The sequence below is a fragment of the Lathamus discolor genome, chromosome Z, assembly GCF_037157495.1.
Source record: "Lathamus discolor isolate bLatDis1 chromosome Z, bLatDis1.hap1, whole genome shotgun sequence".
Lineage (NCBI taxonomy): Eukaryota > Metazoa > Chordata > Aves > Psittaciformes > Psittacidae > Lathamus > Lathamus discolor.
Window position 1 is genome coordinate 87,175,004 of NC_088909.1, and position 14,624 is coordinate 87,189,627.

General features: G+C 43.4%; 2 protein-coding genes across 2 annotated transcripts in view; both read right to left on the reverse strand.

Moving 5' to 3' along the window:
* On the reverse strand, positions 1–4,553 carry CCNB1 (cyclin B1). Its single transcript, XM_065663870.1, has 9 exons — positions 4,540–4,553; positions 3,893–4,316; positions 2,904–3,263; positions 2,530–2,712; positions 1,992–2,150; positions 1,372–1,608; positions 810–950; positions 445–555; positions 1–206 (listed from the first exon to the last, which is right to left on the reverse strand). The coding sequence occupies exons 1-9, from the start codon at positions 4,551–4,553 to the stop codon at positions 96–98; spliced, it is 1,740 nt and encodes a 579-aa protein (XP_065519942.1). The 3' UTR covers positions 1–95.
* Positions 4,376–14,624, reverse strand: part of SLC30A5 (solute carrier family 30 member 5) — a 25,976-nt gene continuing 15,727 nt past the window's right edge. Inside the window, exons 11-16 of the mRNA XM_065662171.1 lie at positions 13,645–13,802; positions 12,758–12,887; positions 11,061–11,286; positions 9,453–9,679; positions 7,639–7,767; positions 4,376–7,065 (exon numbers count right to left, since the gene is read on the reverse strand). Of these exons, the coding sequence (XP_065518243.1) occupies positions 6,895–7,065; positions 7,639–7,767; positions 9,453–9,679; positions 11,061–11,286; positions 12,758–12,887; positions 13,645–13,802 (1,041 nt within the window). The 3' untranslated portion in view covers positions 4,376–6,894. The remainder of the gene's footprint in view (positions 7,066–7,638; positions 7,768–9,452; positions 9,680–11,060; positions 11,287–12,757; positions 12,888–13,644; positions 13,803–14,624) is intronic.

Below are 14,624 nucleotides of genomic sequence, written 5' to 3' on the forward strand. Positions count from 1 at the left end.
GAAGGAAATGAAATGCTTTATTAAACTTCCCAAAGGATAAAAACAATACATAACAAGGGTTCATAAAAACAATGGTGGCACTGACTTTGCACGAGTTAAAGCTTTTTATTCACAGACCGGGCTAGATGCAAGATGACAGGCGAGTTCAGCTGTTCGATGGTGCTTATCTTGGCGTTTTTAATGCCAGCATATTTTTTCTTGATTGCCTGCAGAGGTAAGTTTGATTCAGTTTACCCTGTTCATAAACTTACAGTATTCCAGCTTTCCCAAGCCCTTGATGGTCAAACCAAACCCATCCTGGCACGCACACCCAGTTCACGGCTGGCTCACACCACTTTGGCAAGAGCTTCAGCTGAAGCCTGACAGCAGTAGCACAGCTAAGCCAGCCTCAGAACACCAGATATTCCCCACACATACTTCCCACCTGCACCATGAGATTCTTACCTTCTCCTTGGTGGTAGCTTTGTTCACAAGAACTACATTCTTTGCTATGTGCTGCATAACTGGAAGGAGGTCACTCTCGGTGTAAGATGTGTGGCATTGTAGAGTTTGTGTCTGAAAGGAAGGGAAATCATTAGACAACCTTACCAGAACAACCCAAGTACACTGGTTTATTTATCTTCTCTTGGGCAGTTGTGGTCTCCTGCCTGCCAGAGAATGGTTAACAATTACTACCCCTTTTTAATAAGCCACTGAGACAAGCAAATGCCAAAATACCATAAGGAAGCAGAAGGTGGGTACTTGGCTTTTTAAGCTGGTGCAGAGGCACAGCAGGTCCCAAACTAGGTGGTCTGACAAGCATAACTTACCCACTCGCATCCCTTGAGAAGTTTCAGAGACAAACAGGAAGCAGCCGCTGCAGTCTTGGATGGAGGGAAATGAACCATATCATAGTCCACAATGCACAACTCCAACAGGTATTTGGCCAGAAGACTCTGTCTTGTGTTTACCTACAGAAAGAGAGTTGAGTATTGGCTATCTCCGAGGCAAGAGCATCCTGTCAAACCTTTGTTTAATCAAGCGGGAAGAAATACTTCCTTAGCAAGCGTTTTGAGAGCTAGAGGTCTGAGTCTCAAGTGGCTTAATAGCAGAGCAGTTCTGAGCTGTATTAGGCTGCTCAGTCTAAGACCACTCCTTTCAATAGTGGTTACCTGCAGTACCAGGCAGATTTTTTAACTCTGATTTTGGGTGGGTTAGGCTCATGTGACTGAAAGCAAGCAAGACCTGTTTCTACATGGGAGACAGGCCTTAACCAGGCTTAGCTGCTAAACTTTTGGAGTACTCAAGTTCTGAGCCTTTTAAACAACCTAGCACAGTTGAGAATGGCATTTTCCAGATGCTGCTTATATCAACATGTGTTCTCAGCTCTACCTTTGCAATGTGTAAATCCGTATTTAGGAACTGTGAAGCTAGGGGACGACTCAGACGAAAGTTCAGGGCTTGCAGGATCTGAGCCTCCATCTGGATGATTTGGTTGGTTGTGTAAGCGCCATCGGTTACATAGGCAAGGTCTGCAGCACACAAGGGACGCAGCTCTTCATGTTTGCTGGCAATGAACATAGCTGTGACACCAACCAGCTGCAGCATCTTCTTAGAAACAGCATTGTCCTGTAGGAAGAAGCAGTGGAGATATGAATCACAAGCCTGAGCTCAGAACACAGCTTTTCAATGTAGCCTGTGTAAGATTTGTTCAATGGTGGGATGTTCATACTTGCCCAGAGTAACTGTACATCATCTCTTGCAGTCATCTGCAAGGGTATTGGAAGGCTTTGAGATCAAATTGGGTAGAAGAGTAAGCAGTTTTGATACATCAAATCCCTCTTCATAGCTGAGGGGGTTATGTGGTGCATACAATTAAGCATCAAAGGCCCTTTGTTGGTCAGCTGTATTTTGTTAAGGGTTACAAGTCTATGATGGTATTACAGATCAGTGCTGTCTGTGCTTTTGCTTAGGGAGGAAGGAATTTCCTGACACATGGCAGAGACACTCACCTGCAGGAAAGCATCTATGATGGCAACTGACATGTACAAGGTGTCCTGCAGGAGATTGAACTTCATCTGTACTTGCACAAGCCAGTCTATTAGTATGGCACGCATTTTCCCATTGATTTCTTGGCCAGTCAGGTATTTGGGTCTGACAGGTAGATCTTCCTGTGTGGAAGGAATAGGGTTAATAAATCCCATCACTTAGCTATAGCATTGCAATGTCTAGCCTTTGTGGCATCTTATGGCTTATCAGAGCTCAGTATAGGCACAACCTACAGGTATAGGCCACAGGGCACAAGGTTTCCTTGTTTACTAGAGATGGGCTAGAAAGAACATGGTATTAGTACTACTAGATGATTCATCTAACAACCAGTATCTGTTTATGTAATCTGCTCAGTTTAATCTTGCATTTTAAGTTGGGGGATCCCTTACTAGTGCCTCAGGAAAATTCACAGGTGAAAGTGAATACCAGCTCCAAACCACACCTACGACAGGTTCAGTGTGTCAGGAGATGTCCCCTGAGCTCTGACCTACTCCTACTAACCTCAAGCTCTCTCAGATACTGGTAGATGTCCTTTGCATAGTCATAGAAGTACTCTGGGCAATTATCATCTTCAGCAACTACATCTTCCACATGAAGCAAGTCATGAAAATAAGTTTGACACGCCGCATCATCTGATGGTGCACATGCAGGTGTTTCCATGGGGACTTGGGAATGAGGCTCCAGCTGCAAGAAAATTCGTGATCAGCCCGGGCAGGACTTCCCCCTCAGCCCAGTGCGCGCCAAGCGAAGGAAGGCTCCTGCGGGCTGAGCTGCTCACGACCTCTACGAGAGGGCACGACTGAGAGCCTCAGCTCAGCACGGCACCACCCAGGTATACCCAGGCGCGGCAGAGGGCGCACGGCCCCGGGTCGTACCTGTTGCGGCTGGGGTTCTGGCTTTGGCTCCGGGGCTGGTGACGGTACCCCCTCCGTGGGAGCGGTTCTCTGCTTCGTCTCCGGGGCTGGCGGAGGCACCCCCTTCGGGAGAGAGGCTCTCCCCTTCCTCCTGGCAGGTTGGTTCGCCTTGGGGCTCGAGTGCACGGGTCTGCCGCCCGGCTCCCGCTCGCCGCCTCCACCCACCGCCGCATTTCTGGTGGCACCCTGTGCCTTTGGCTCGGTGACGCGGTTGCCGATGTCCACCAGCACCGTGCGGGAACTCGGCCTCATACTGTTGCCGGCCGCCGCGGGTCTCCTGAGGACTGGCAGCCTTCTGCCTCTGCCTGGCTGCTTAGGGGGCTGCGGGAAGAGAGGGGGTCGGGCGGTCAGCGGCACCGAGCAGCGCGCCTCCGGCGGAAACGGGGGAAGAGGGAAGAGGGACTGCACGGCTGCACCCCCGAAGCCGGAGAGTCGGGGGAGAGGGATCGGGGGAACGCTGTCCGCGCCGCGCGGTCCGCCTGCCCCCCCCCCGAAACCGGCGTTCGGGGGAGAGGGATCGGGGGAACGCTGTCCGCGCCGCGCGGTCCGCTTGCCCCCCCCCCCCCGAAACCGGCGTGTCCGGAGAGGAGCCGCGGGAGGGCTGCGGCGGTACACGAGCTCACACCCACGAAGCAGGAGGGCTACAGAGGTGACCCCGGGGACCAGTGCGACTGGGAGCTGAAGGGGAGCCCGGGAGGGCCGAGGGAGCGCCCAAGGAGAAGCGTGCGCCCCAAACCCCCCCCCCCCCCCCCCCCGCTCGCAGGGAACCAGGGCGCGCGGGGGAGCTCAGGAGAGCTGCCCCGCTATGCCGCACCCGCCCGCGAACCCGCGGAGCTTCGGGGCGCAGGGAGGGGAGGGCGGCGGCAAGGCGCGGAGGACCGCCACCCTCGCATGAGAGCGAGCAGGCAGCAGCCGCCCCACCGCGTACCGCCGGGCGCGCCCGTCCTCACCTGAGAAACCGTCTGCGACATGGTAGGGCGGTGACGCGAAGCGGAGAGCAGGGCGCGGAACCGTAACTCGGAGCACGAAGCAGAGCTCGGATCTCCCAGCGGAGCTCGGAGCGCGGAGTCAATTGGGGACCCCCGCCGCCGCTGCCTTTTTATAGAGCCCGTCCGCCGCCGCCGCTCATTGGCCGGCCTCTGCCTCCTATTGGCTGCCGGCGATCCCGCCTCAGGGCGTTCTTGAGGCGACCGGCGCCGGACACCGGTGTCCAGCGCGTCAACGCCTGGGCAGGTGGGGGCGTCCTTGTGCCGCGGTTGGGCCCCCTCCGGCCCGGGGAGCCGCGATGGGCGCCTGGAAGCGGCTCGGAACCGTGTCACGGTGTCCCGCACCCGAGCCAGAGCGTGGCATTCCTGCCCGCGGCTCGTTGCGGTGCTGTGCACGTCCCACCCCACGTTTTAACCAGACGAGCCAAGGTGCACTGCATACACCGGTACTGAAAACTCCATTTATTCTTTCCTCATTACATGTACATAGATCACCTACTGCCAGCTTGTTGTAAATCTTTATCTTTGAAAGTGTTCTGTTGCCACTGTCTGCACACAAACAAGTGACTACCTGGAATGCTCCCCCACCACAGCATTTATTAACCATGTACATCAGCTGGCCCATACCGGTGATTTGAAAAACCTGCCCTTACAGCACAGCTCCAATACATCTCACAGGGGAAAGCCTAAGCCCTTTTTTGGAGGTTACTGCCAGATATGGGCTCTTTTAAAACAAATTTAAGATAGACAGTGTTTGTTGCGGTTGTCTTTCTGTCAGGATAGCAGAAAAACCACTGTGCATGTGCTGGGGTCACATGGGAAGAGCTACCAAGTGCAAGTGAAGATGCAGGTTTTTGCTTGCCTCTGAAGCATCCAGGCATGAGCTGATCTTCACTGTTGTAATCATCCAGTGAGGTCCCAGCCACCTTCGTTTGTGGTCCTGTTGCTAGCAGCTGAAGTGTGCAATCAGCATTTGGTCAGAGAAGTTGTGTCAAGCATTAAGGCTTTCAGTGATGTTACATTTGAAAAAGGAAGAATTTGAAAAAGGTAGGAAGAAACCACCTACCTATCCCCACAAAGCTACTGCTGGGTTTGTTGAAATGCTGCCAGCTCCAGTCCAGCCATGGCAAACACCAGTGGCACATGTAAATAGTAACTGAAGCTTTTTGTTCGAGAATGGTTTTCAAAGCAAAGGGATCACCCTGCTTACAGGCTGAGTGTAATTGCAGCACTGTTATTCAAGTGACCTGGGCCTTCTGGAGGAGGTGATGTGACAAAACCACTGCCAAAGGCAGTAAGTGGAAGAAAACAGAGTTTTGGGCACTCTGCTGGTTCTGCAGCACAACCCTGAGAAATGAGGGACTGTGATCTGTGCAGTCAATGTTCATCACTACATGCAAAAGCAATGCAACTTCCAGAAATGTTCTGAACAGTTTTTCAAGTCAGTCCTGTAGTGCAGACAGTGTTTAACACAGCACCGGAGGAAAAGAATGGATTGTAAACTTGTTTGTGTAAGAGTCACGGAAGAAACTACACTGTCTGTGTAAACAAGAGCAGCCGAATTGCTCAAGGACATTGCGAACTGCGCTGCTGGTGGGTCTGATCATGTAATTCCTACATCAGTCTATCCTTAAATTCCACTAACATGAAGTCTGGCCTTTATAACGATACTCAGGTGCTGATCAGTATATCAGTAATACAAACTCATACCAGAACAAGAAAACAGTATGACAAAGTAAGGCTGCTGTGACACATGGGTGAAAGATGTACTCATTCTCACTAACCACTGAACTGACTTGGTGAATTCCATAGGAAATATTTAAGGGCTTCAGACAAGAAGGGGGCACAGGAAGACTGTAAACAGATGTAAGGGGAACTACCTCTGAAGACACGCTACCACCCTGTTGACAGGTTTTCACTAAAGACAGAGATTTGTTTCCTTCACAGTATGAAGACCCCAACACACACTTATTTTTTCTTAAACACACTCTTTTGAGGCAAGAAGTCTGAATTTACAGTTTGTTTCTGCAACTTGTCAAGCCCCAGACTACTGTCACAGTTCACCATTCCAAACCTGAACTGCTTCCTTTGGTAATACTCAAAGGTACACCTGGCTACAGGACACCTGCAGCTCTGCTATGGTATTATAAAAAAGTCAACAACACAGTAATGTATGTTGAAGAGGTGAAGTTCAGGTGAGTGCTAGGATGGTCACTGATTAATTACTTTAAGCTTTGAGCTGTTGCATTTGCAGTTTTTCGCAGAAAAAGTACAAAAAAATTGTTTTACAGGGTTTTTTTTTGATTCTGAGTCTTTTCAGGAAACAGAAAAGTGTCTGCAACTTTCTGCCTCCCAATTTCTCACTGTTACCCTGTGGATTTCTCTCCTTAAAAAACATAATTTGCTATAAGTTTTCAATGGTAACATCTATTTGCTCACTAAAACTAAGTCTGGAAATCACATCTGTTTGCCAAAATGCAAGATAAAAACTGTGTATTTATATTATGTAACAAAGACTGCAAAACATGACTTCACGTTGTTTTTTACTCTCCATAAAAAACATGCTGTTTTTCACCCAGAGTCTTCAAGCTACGTCTGCATTCTAATATAAATTACTTCCACTTTCCACTACTAATATGAAACGATAATGATGTTCCATACTTAAGACAAAGTATGGAATATATCCCTGCTCATCCACAAGTTGCAAGACTTCTGTTTAATAAACACAAAGTACAGTATTTAAGATCTGCATTAATTTTCACATATACAGCAAATATTCAAGTCCATCTAATTTCCTTTATAAAAGCATCTTGATGCAATTTTAGTAAAGACAGTATGCTTAAAAATCTCCAATATATAGTACATTTGTTCCTGTACATGTATGTACAAGATCCCCTGGCAGAAATACGAATACAGAATCCTATGGCTTCCCCATTTACACCTCCTTTGGCAAACACAACTTTGTATCACATGATATAAGTACCATCTTTGAAGTATTTCATGGATTCTAGTTGCTGAGTCATTGCAAGGACATCCTGAAACCCTGTACTGAGTCCAGACATGTGCTGAAAATAAGCTTCCTTCTCCACTTGGACAGTTAGGTTGTTTACACCAGCATCTTTCAGAATCGCTGTAACCTGAACAGAAAACAGTATTGTTAACATTAGTATTACACTTTATATGCATCTCACAGTAACTCGCAGCACTGTGGCTCTGAAGTACTGTAGATTAAAAAAACATCATCATAAAGAACTCAGTTTTCTGGGAAGAGAAGACTAGCTCCAGAGGGTATGGCTCTGCAGCTTCTGCATATTGGGTAGTTCTCAGGGTCTTGTATTGGAAGTAAGTATCCTTTTAAGGAAAAGAGAAACCCAACGCAGACAGATACTAGTAAGCTAGTTATAAACCCATGACTAGGATTCAGCTATCCCTACTGCTTACTGCCTGTTTTGCAGCATGAAATCCACCTCACCTACTTTTCTCAGAGCAGATGTAGTACCACTTTCAACAGTGAGGAAAAGAAAAAAAAGCAAACCACCTTTTCAAATAGCTCTTCATGCAATTCCAAACTAGCAGGCAAGGGGAGTACAGCACTAGAGACCAGCTCTGAGACATTAACTAATAGCTGCAAAAATAATCACAAGCAGCAGCTTCAAACTTCAGTTTACAACTGAAATTAAAACATCAGGGTCTAAAAACCTTGCACTCACCTGCTGTACAATTCTCTGTTCCATCACATCTGATATCACTTGCACATGTATTGTACCTGCCACAACACTTGCAGAGTGACACCAAAAATGAGGATCTCTGTATGATATGACTCCCTCTATTTTTTGAATCTGCAAAGAAATTACATTAGCAGCATTTAATTTAAGAGCACATTTTAAACTTGTGTATGTACATGGATATTGGTGACAAATACTTCACAGGGAAATAAAGCTGGACAGCAAAGCAGCTTTCCAGCTAAGATATATTCAGAAATATGTAGAACTGAAAAGTCACCTTGCTACTACTGTCAAAGACTAGAAGCTAAAAGTAAAATTAAATGAAAACCCCAGAAAAGTGCATTATTAAACAGGATGAGAAAAAAACCCAACAAATAAACCTACATTTAGTGTACAGATCCCAGCCACATCAATGGACAGACTAAAGAGAAAACTGGCTGGGTATTTACCTATTTCTAGGGCATTTGTTACCTCACTATCCAGGATAAGCAGCTATTTAGTTATTATAGCTGGACTTAAGTCAGAGATACAATATTTTCCCATAATCTGTCACTTTTTAAAAACTTATTTTTGTACTTGGTCTGTCTGGGATGCATTGAACTTTTTTTCACAACAGCCAGTAAGGTGCTGTGCTTTGAATCTGTGTTCTGGTAGCAGACCAGTGTTTGTCTATAGCTGAGCAGTGCTGAGTGCTGTCAGAGCTTTCTTGCTTTTCAGCAAGGAGGCTGGGGGTGGGTAAGAACTGGGGAGAGGACAGAGCTGGCATGGCTGACCCAAGCTGGGCAGAGGGATATTGCATGCCATGCAACACTGTGCTCAGCAATAAAGACTGGGCTAGAGGAAGAAGGGGGTGCTGGGGCTTCCATGGTGGCTGTTGTTTATAGACTGCCTGGGTACCGTCTGCTCTGCAACTTGGTGCACTGCTTTACCCACCTCCCCCCCCACCCCTCACCTATTAAACTGAGTTTAAATTGCTCCCCCCCCCCCCCTTCACCTATTAAACTGAGTTTAAATTGCTCCCCAATTTTTCTTGCTTTGACTCTTCTTGTTTTCTCCCATTCCACTGGCAGCAGTGGTGGTAAAGTGGGGAGCAAGCAAGCGACTGTGTGTATGGATGCCTGACTGCTGGCTGGGGTCAACCTACAGCAATCATACTGCTTTCCTGTGATGTATTTTTCTAAATGCTTTTCCTATTATATTTTAATGACCTGCCCTTTGATTGTTTTCAGTAAGTATTTTACTTTTCCTCAGTCTCCCAGAATTGCTGTTTTCCCTCATCATAAAGTGAAAGCCCACTCCGCATCTCAGTTTTCTTTCACTACACAGGCCTCTCACAGACAATTTCCATTTATTCTTTCTTGCCCTGCAAGACCATGGAGCAGATCCTCCTGGAAGTGTTCTCATGCAGACAAGTACACATGTCCGCCTCTACTAATTAAGAGGCAATTACAGGCTCAAGATACAATTCTGTAGCCTGAACTGTACACATCAAGTTTAAAAAGACTGCAGGCTTTTGCGAATTGCTATGTTTCTTTCTCAGTACTAAGCACCTTTCCCACGCTGTTACCGTACTTATCTGAAATCACTGTACTACACATAAAAGCAAAAAACTAGTTCAAGTTCTTTTAGTTGCAAAATAACTTTTATCAGTAGAACTCCCAATCCTGTCATATCTCTGTAGAATAGACTTAAAACAACTTGAGACACGAAGTTGTCTAAAACAACAAAGGCTGTCATACTGAACTGCTCAAGTTTACCAAGTATTTGCATCTGAAAACATTTAGAACTGTAGTTCTGACCTTTTCTAAAGCAGCATGCAGATCCTTCTCCTGATCTGGAGGTATCCTCAACAAAAGCACTTGACAGGCATCTTTCAATAGAGGGATAACACTAAGAAAAATCAATGTAGCAATAAAAAGAGAGCAGAGTGGATCAGCTATGAGCCATCCAAATTGCTGAATAAATATCGTGGATACGATAACACCAATACTGCCAAGAGTATCTGCTAACACATGCAGAAACACACCTGAAAACAAAATAAACTGATTAAGTTGAACAGTTCTGTTTAAAAGGTACCTATATGCTCAATAAAGGAAACACAGTATGGATTAATAAAGATAATAAACACCCCTCAAGGAACTATTAGAGGCAACTATCAGAGGCAACTATCTTCCCAACCTGGTGCAAAACCACCCCAAAGCATTTATCTTTTCTATATTTAATTAGAAATCAACAACATTCATAATATTTAATTGGAAATCAACAATATTCAACTAGAAATCAGTATTTCAATTAGAAAAAAAACCAACCCCACCCATTTTTACTCGACAGTGCAATGATCTAAGCAGGCATTTGCAGATTAAACTGAATGTGAATAGTACTGAAATTATTAGTGTGATTTACACTACATAGCATAATCATGTAACTCTATACAGAAGGACTCACTAATTCTCAGAAGAAGATAAAAATATCACTGTAAATACACTGGCTTGCTAATGTGGTCAGATATTAATGTATCATTTGTGTTTTGTATGCCAATTCTGCTCCAACTCTGTAAGAAGATTGTCTGTCTGTTACTGCTAGGAACTTTATACAGTATACTGCTTTAATGGTGGGTGACACTCAATGGGCATAGGAAAGTTACCTCTAACCATCTGTAAGGTCAGTGCTAGTTAAGCATCAGGATTTTAAAGAATAATGAAATGGCTAAGACTATGGGCAGACTTCACAAAAAAGCCAGACAACAGAATAGCCAATTTGAATTCGGATGTAAAAAAAACAATGGAATGTGAGACTATTCACTAAAATACTTATGCTCTGACAAGCTTACACAAAAAAATCATTCCTTTCTTGCTTTTATAAGCCAGGAATTTGGTAAATAACTACTTTCTAACTGCTAGGGCAAAAATTCCAAGAAGGAGCTCTGCTGTAGTTTTATATATATTACCCTTCTTGGTTAGCTTCTGATTTTAGAGTTGAAAAAAACCAGTTTCATATTTACCACCTTATCTTCCGAGTCACAGACAGAAGCATATTCTAGATTGCTGGTATACATTTGTTCTTTTACTTCTTATCCCTTATCCCAGTGTTTTTACAGCCAGAGGTCACATGCTACCTAGAAGCATGGTAATATCTTTATAGATAGAGACCTTGTACTTTATTTTTCAAATAGAACTTAGGAACAAGGACTTCAAGCAAAGAAACATTTCAAGCTATGTTCCTTCAGCTTAAACTCATTAATGAATCAACAGTTTGAGAAATTCATATATACTACACTAAATGGCTGTCAGATCACTTCTGGAGAGAGATTTCAGGAATGATGCATAGCAATGGGTCTCATTCTGAAAATCTTCAAAAGTCTGCTGGAAATCACATATACCATTTACAGTTCAACAGTCTGTACTTGCCTCTCATGTTAGTGTTCATGCCTCCTCCAGAAGACCCGTGGGAATGTCCATGGCCATGCCCATGGTCACTGTGTGAATGGCCGTGCCCATGGCTGTGGCTGTGCCCATGGTGAGAATGGCTGTGATCGTGTGAGTGACAGCCTCCCCGAGAAGCCCCATGGGAGTGCGCGTGGCTAAAGGCACAGATACCAACAAGGTTTACGATCAGCCCTCCAACGGAGACTGGCTGTGAGAGGGAGGAAAGTTATTAACTTCACTGCCTCTTCCCAGGTATTCAAGTTTGCTTTCCAGAACATGGTAATCAAGAGTCACTGCACCTAATTAAGGAAAACTGTGAAAGCATTAACATAAGCAGAAGGATTATTCTAATATGGATTCCTCATCATATTCCATGCAGTATACAAGCTAGTTTCAAAGGAGTCTTCTTCCCCTCTCAGAAAGATCCAGCTCTTCCTAACCCTCTCAAAAAACCTGCCCAATAACCACCACCAGAATGCAAAACCTAGTACCCACAAATCAGGGCAAGACAGCAAATTTAGTTTTAAGAAAGGGTGATTGATTTTATTTATTTTCAAGAAGAGATAAAGTGGTTTGAACACAAGCTTTGCTTTGCTTTCACTGCAAAAAAGAAAAAAAAATTGTATAGTGTATCTAGGACACGCACACCCATCTGAAATTGTACTTAGCTGAAGAGTAAACCAATTATTGCTTTACTGGTTAAGTTGTATGTTTTATCTCTCTGCCCATTTTTCTACTCTTCCCTTGAAAAACTAGCAAAGTGTAAGAGTAACACCAGCTAACAAAGGAGTTAAGCAAGTCCTGCTTGGGTATCATTAGGCCTCTCGTTGGCTTTGCAAGCCTGTACTTTTGTGGAGGGGGTAACCTCTCCCATTCCCAAGAAACAAAATCAGTGGTTAAAAAGTAGCAAGCATTAAAGATTAAAAAGAAAGAAAAATCAGGCCTTGATTCTAGCATTGCACGTTTCTTATTGTGTCTACATAAAAATCTTTGTTACTGAAGACAGCAGGAGAGCACAAGTTCTTGTGTGTGTGTGGGGAGACAAAACAAGTGAAGCTGGAGATGTGATAAATGAATGCTTGGATTTGCAGACACAATCAAAAAAAAATTGAAGAAAATAAGCCATTACATTTGCAAGAAACACATGGAAGCTTGCAAATTTAAGTGGGGAGCCCCCGAAAAGAGACTGTGAAGGAGACACAGGTGTAGTTAAATTAACTACACACAGCTTCATGATTGTTCATGCCACACTAACACACTCAGCATAACATTATGAATCCTGTCTGATTTTTCAGCTTTCTCAGAGACTAATACAAAATCTTTTCTGTAATAATTAGCATTGGTATCTGTAATAGCAGAACCAAATTTAGTCTTGTACAGATTATTTCTTTAGTATCTTTCATTATAGAAAGACCACCATCTAAAAAGATTAGAGCTGTAACATCTTAGGAAAAAAAATCAATTTAGCTGTCATAATTGAATTATATTCACCCCTATGTAGTTCTGTATTTTAAAACTAGATGCAGTTTGGATTTTAAAATTAGAATATGTCAAAAAGTCAAGGCACACTTTAGATCTCGAGTATGCAATTTTAGTCTGCCTTTTTCTTTCCAAATTAAGGTGAACATAAATGAACCACTAACTGCCAAAACACATTCAATCTGGATGATGAAACTTACAGTTAGCATATTTGTATCTATGTCTGGAGGATCTACCAGTCTGGCCACTGATTCCATGAAGACAAAGAAAGCAATTACCATCAGAAAGAGTCCATTAATAAAACCAGAGAGAATTTCTACACGTCCATACCTGAAAGCAAACACATGTACTTTTGAGAGTGAAGAATGGTTACTCAACAAATTTCAAAATTATAGTATTTAAAGGTACAATACATTTAATACAGCATTAAGATGGCTTTGATTTTTTTCCCTCAAAGCCACAGGGTCAGGTGTCCTCTCTGTACTCCCTCCTGGATTCTCATGCCCCTCCTCACTGGCAAAGCATGAGGCTGAAAAGTCCTTGATCGGACTAAGCGCTCCTGAGCAACAACTAAAACATTGGTGCATTATCAGCATTGTTCTCAGGCTAAAGCTGAAAATACAGCACTGCACTAGCTACTAGGAAGGAGAAAAATAACTGTTACAGCTGAACCCAGGGCAGTATATAAAATATATAAAACTGCCCATTCAGGAATTGAAACTGCTAAACTGCTTATGCAATTTAACCATACAGATTTTGATTATGTCAGCAAAATCGAAATCCTCATATGAATGCTGACTTTCAACATGTATTTTTGTCTGGCATACATACATACATGGAGCAAGTCAATACCTAAATAATATTAACAGTGCTGAAGTTTTATTTGTAGAGATAAATGAAGATGATATTTCAGACACACTTTCACAGAGGTAAGGGATGAACAGCATGAACACAAATGGAACAGAAGAAACACAGCAAAACACTGACACATGTACCATTAAAACATTTGAAACATTACAGCAGGGTGTTTTGAAAATGAGCAAGTAGAATAATTTTCAGAGAGTCCTTAAGAACCTAATATACATACCCATAGGAAAATATACGAGTTGCTTTCCATCTTGTCATCAGAGCTGCAAAAAGCCCCATCACTAATGCAGAACAATCAAAAAGCATGTGAAATCCATCAGAAATAAGACCAAGGCTATTGGTCCATACACCGTAAAAAAGCTCCACAAAAGTGAAAGCCTGAAATAAAAAGGGGAAAAAAAAAAGCTTTATTTTTTTCCCTGAAAAAATCAAACTTGTAGTTTGATATCTTGGTAGCTAGCAGGAAACTCTTTTCATAGGACACTCCACAGTTTTGAAGGGTATTGTTCGAAGTATTTCTAGAACATTTTCTCTTCCTCCAACAAAATATAAGTGATACATTCCAAGTCTATGAAGAAACATTTCTGAACCTACCCTCTCAAAAGCCTTAGACCTAAGGAAACAACCCTCTGCAGGAGGAAATTTAAGTTTTCATTTAGAATTTTAAACTAACATTGTGCACACAAAATTTTAAGCATTTTGTCATTAAACAGTGTTAACAACTCTGATCTGATCTATTATTAGTGCAAACACAGTGCTGTCTATACATCTGTTCTGTAACAATTTTCTTGACAGTTGACTGCTTAAATCTTAGGAATTAGTTTTGAGAAGGGTACACAAGCAAACATTTTTAATACATACATTTTCCCTAAATGGTTTGCTATTATTAACTGGTATGCCTATAAACTTTCCAATCTTTCATATTCCATAATGGAATTCCTTAAAGTTATCATGAGTACTTCCCCCTGTTTTCCTGGATAATTGCCAAGGGGGAAAGAGAGATCTTTGCAAATGAGGTCCTATCAATTTTGCTTACTGAATCATTTTTTCCTACTTGAGAGAGAACCTAGAAATAAAACCAGCCTCCTCCAAAATGACACTTATTAATCCCACACTTACTATTTTATTGTCCCCATCATTGATGACCCTATCAGTTTCAGCTTATCTGCTGGTAACACTGAGAAACATCAATCTTAAATG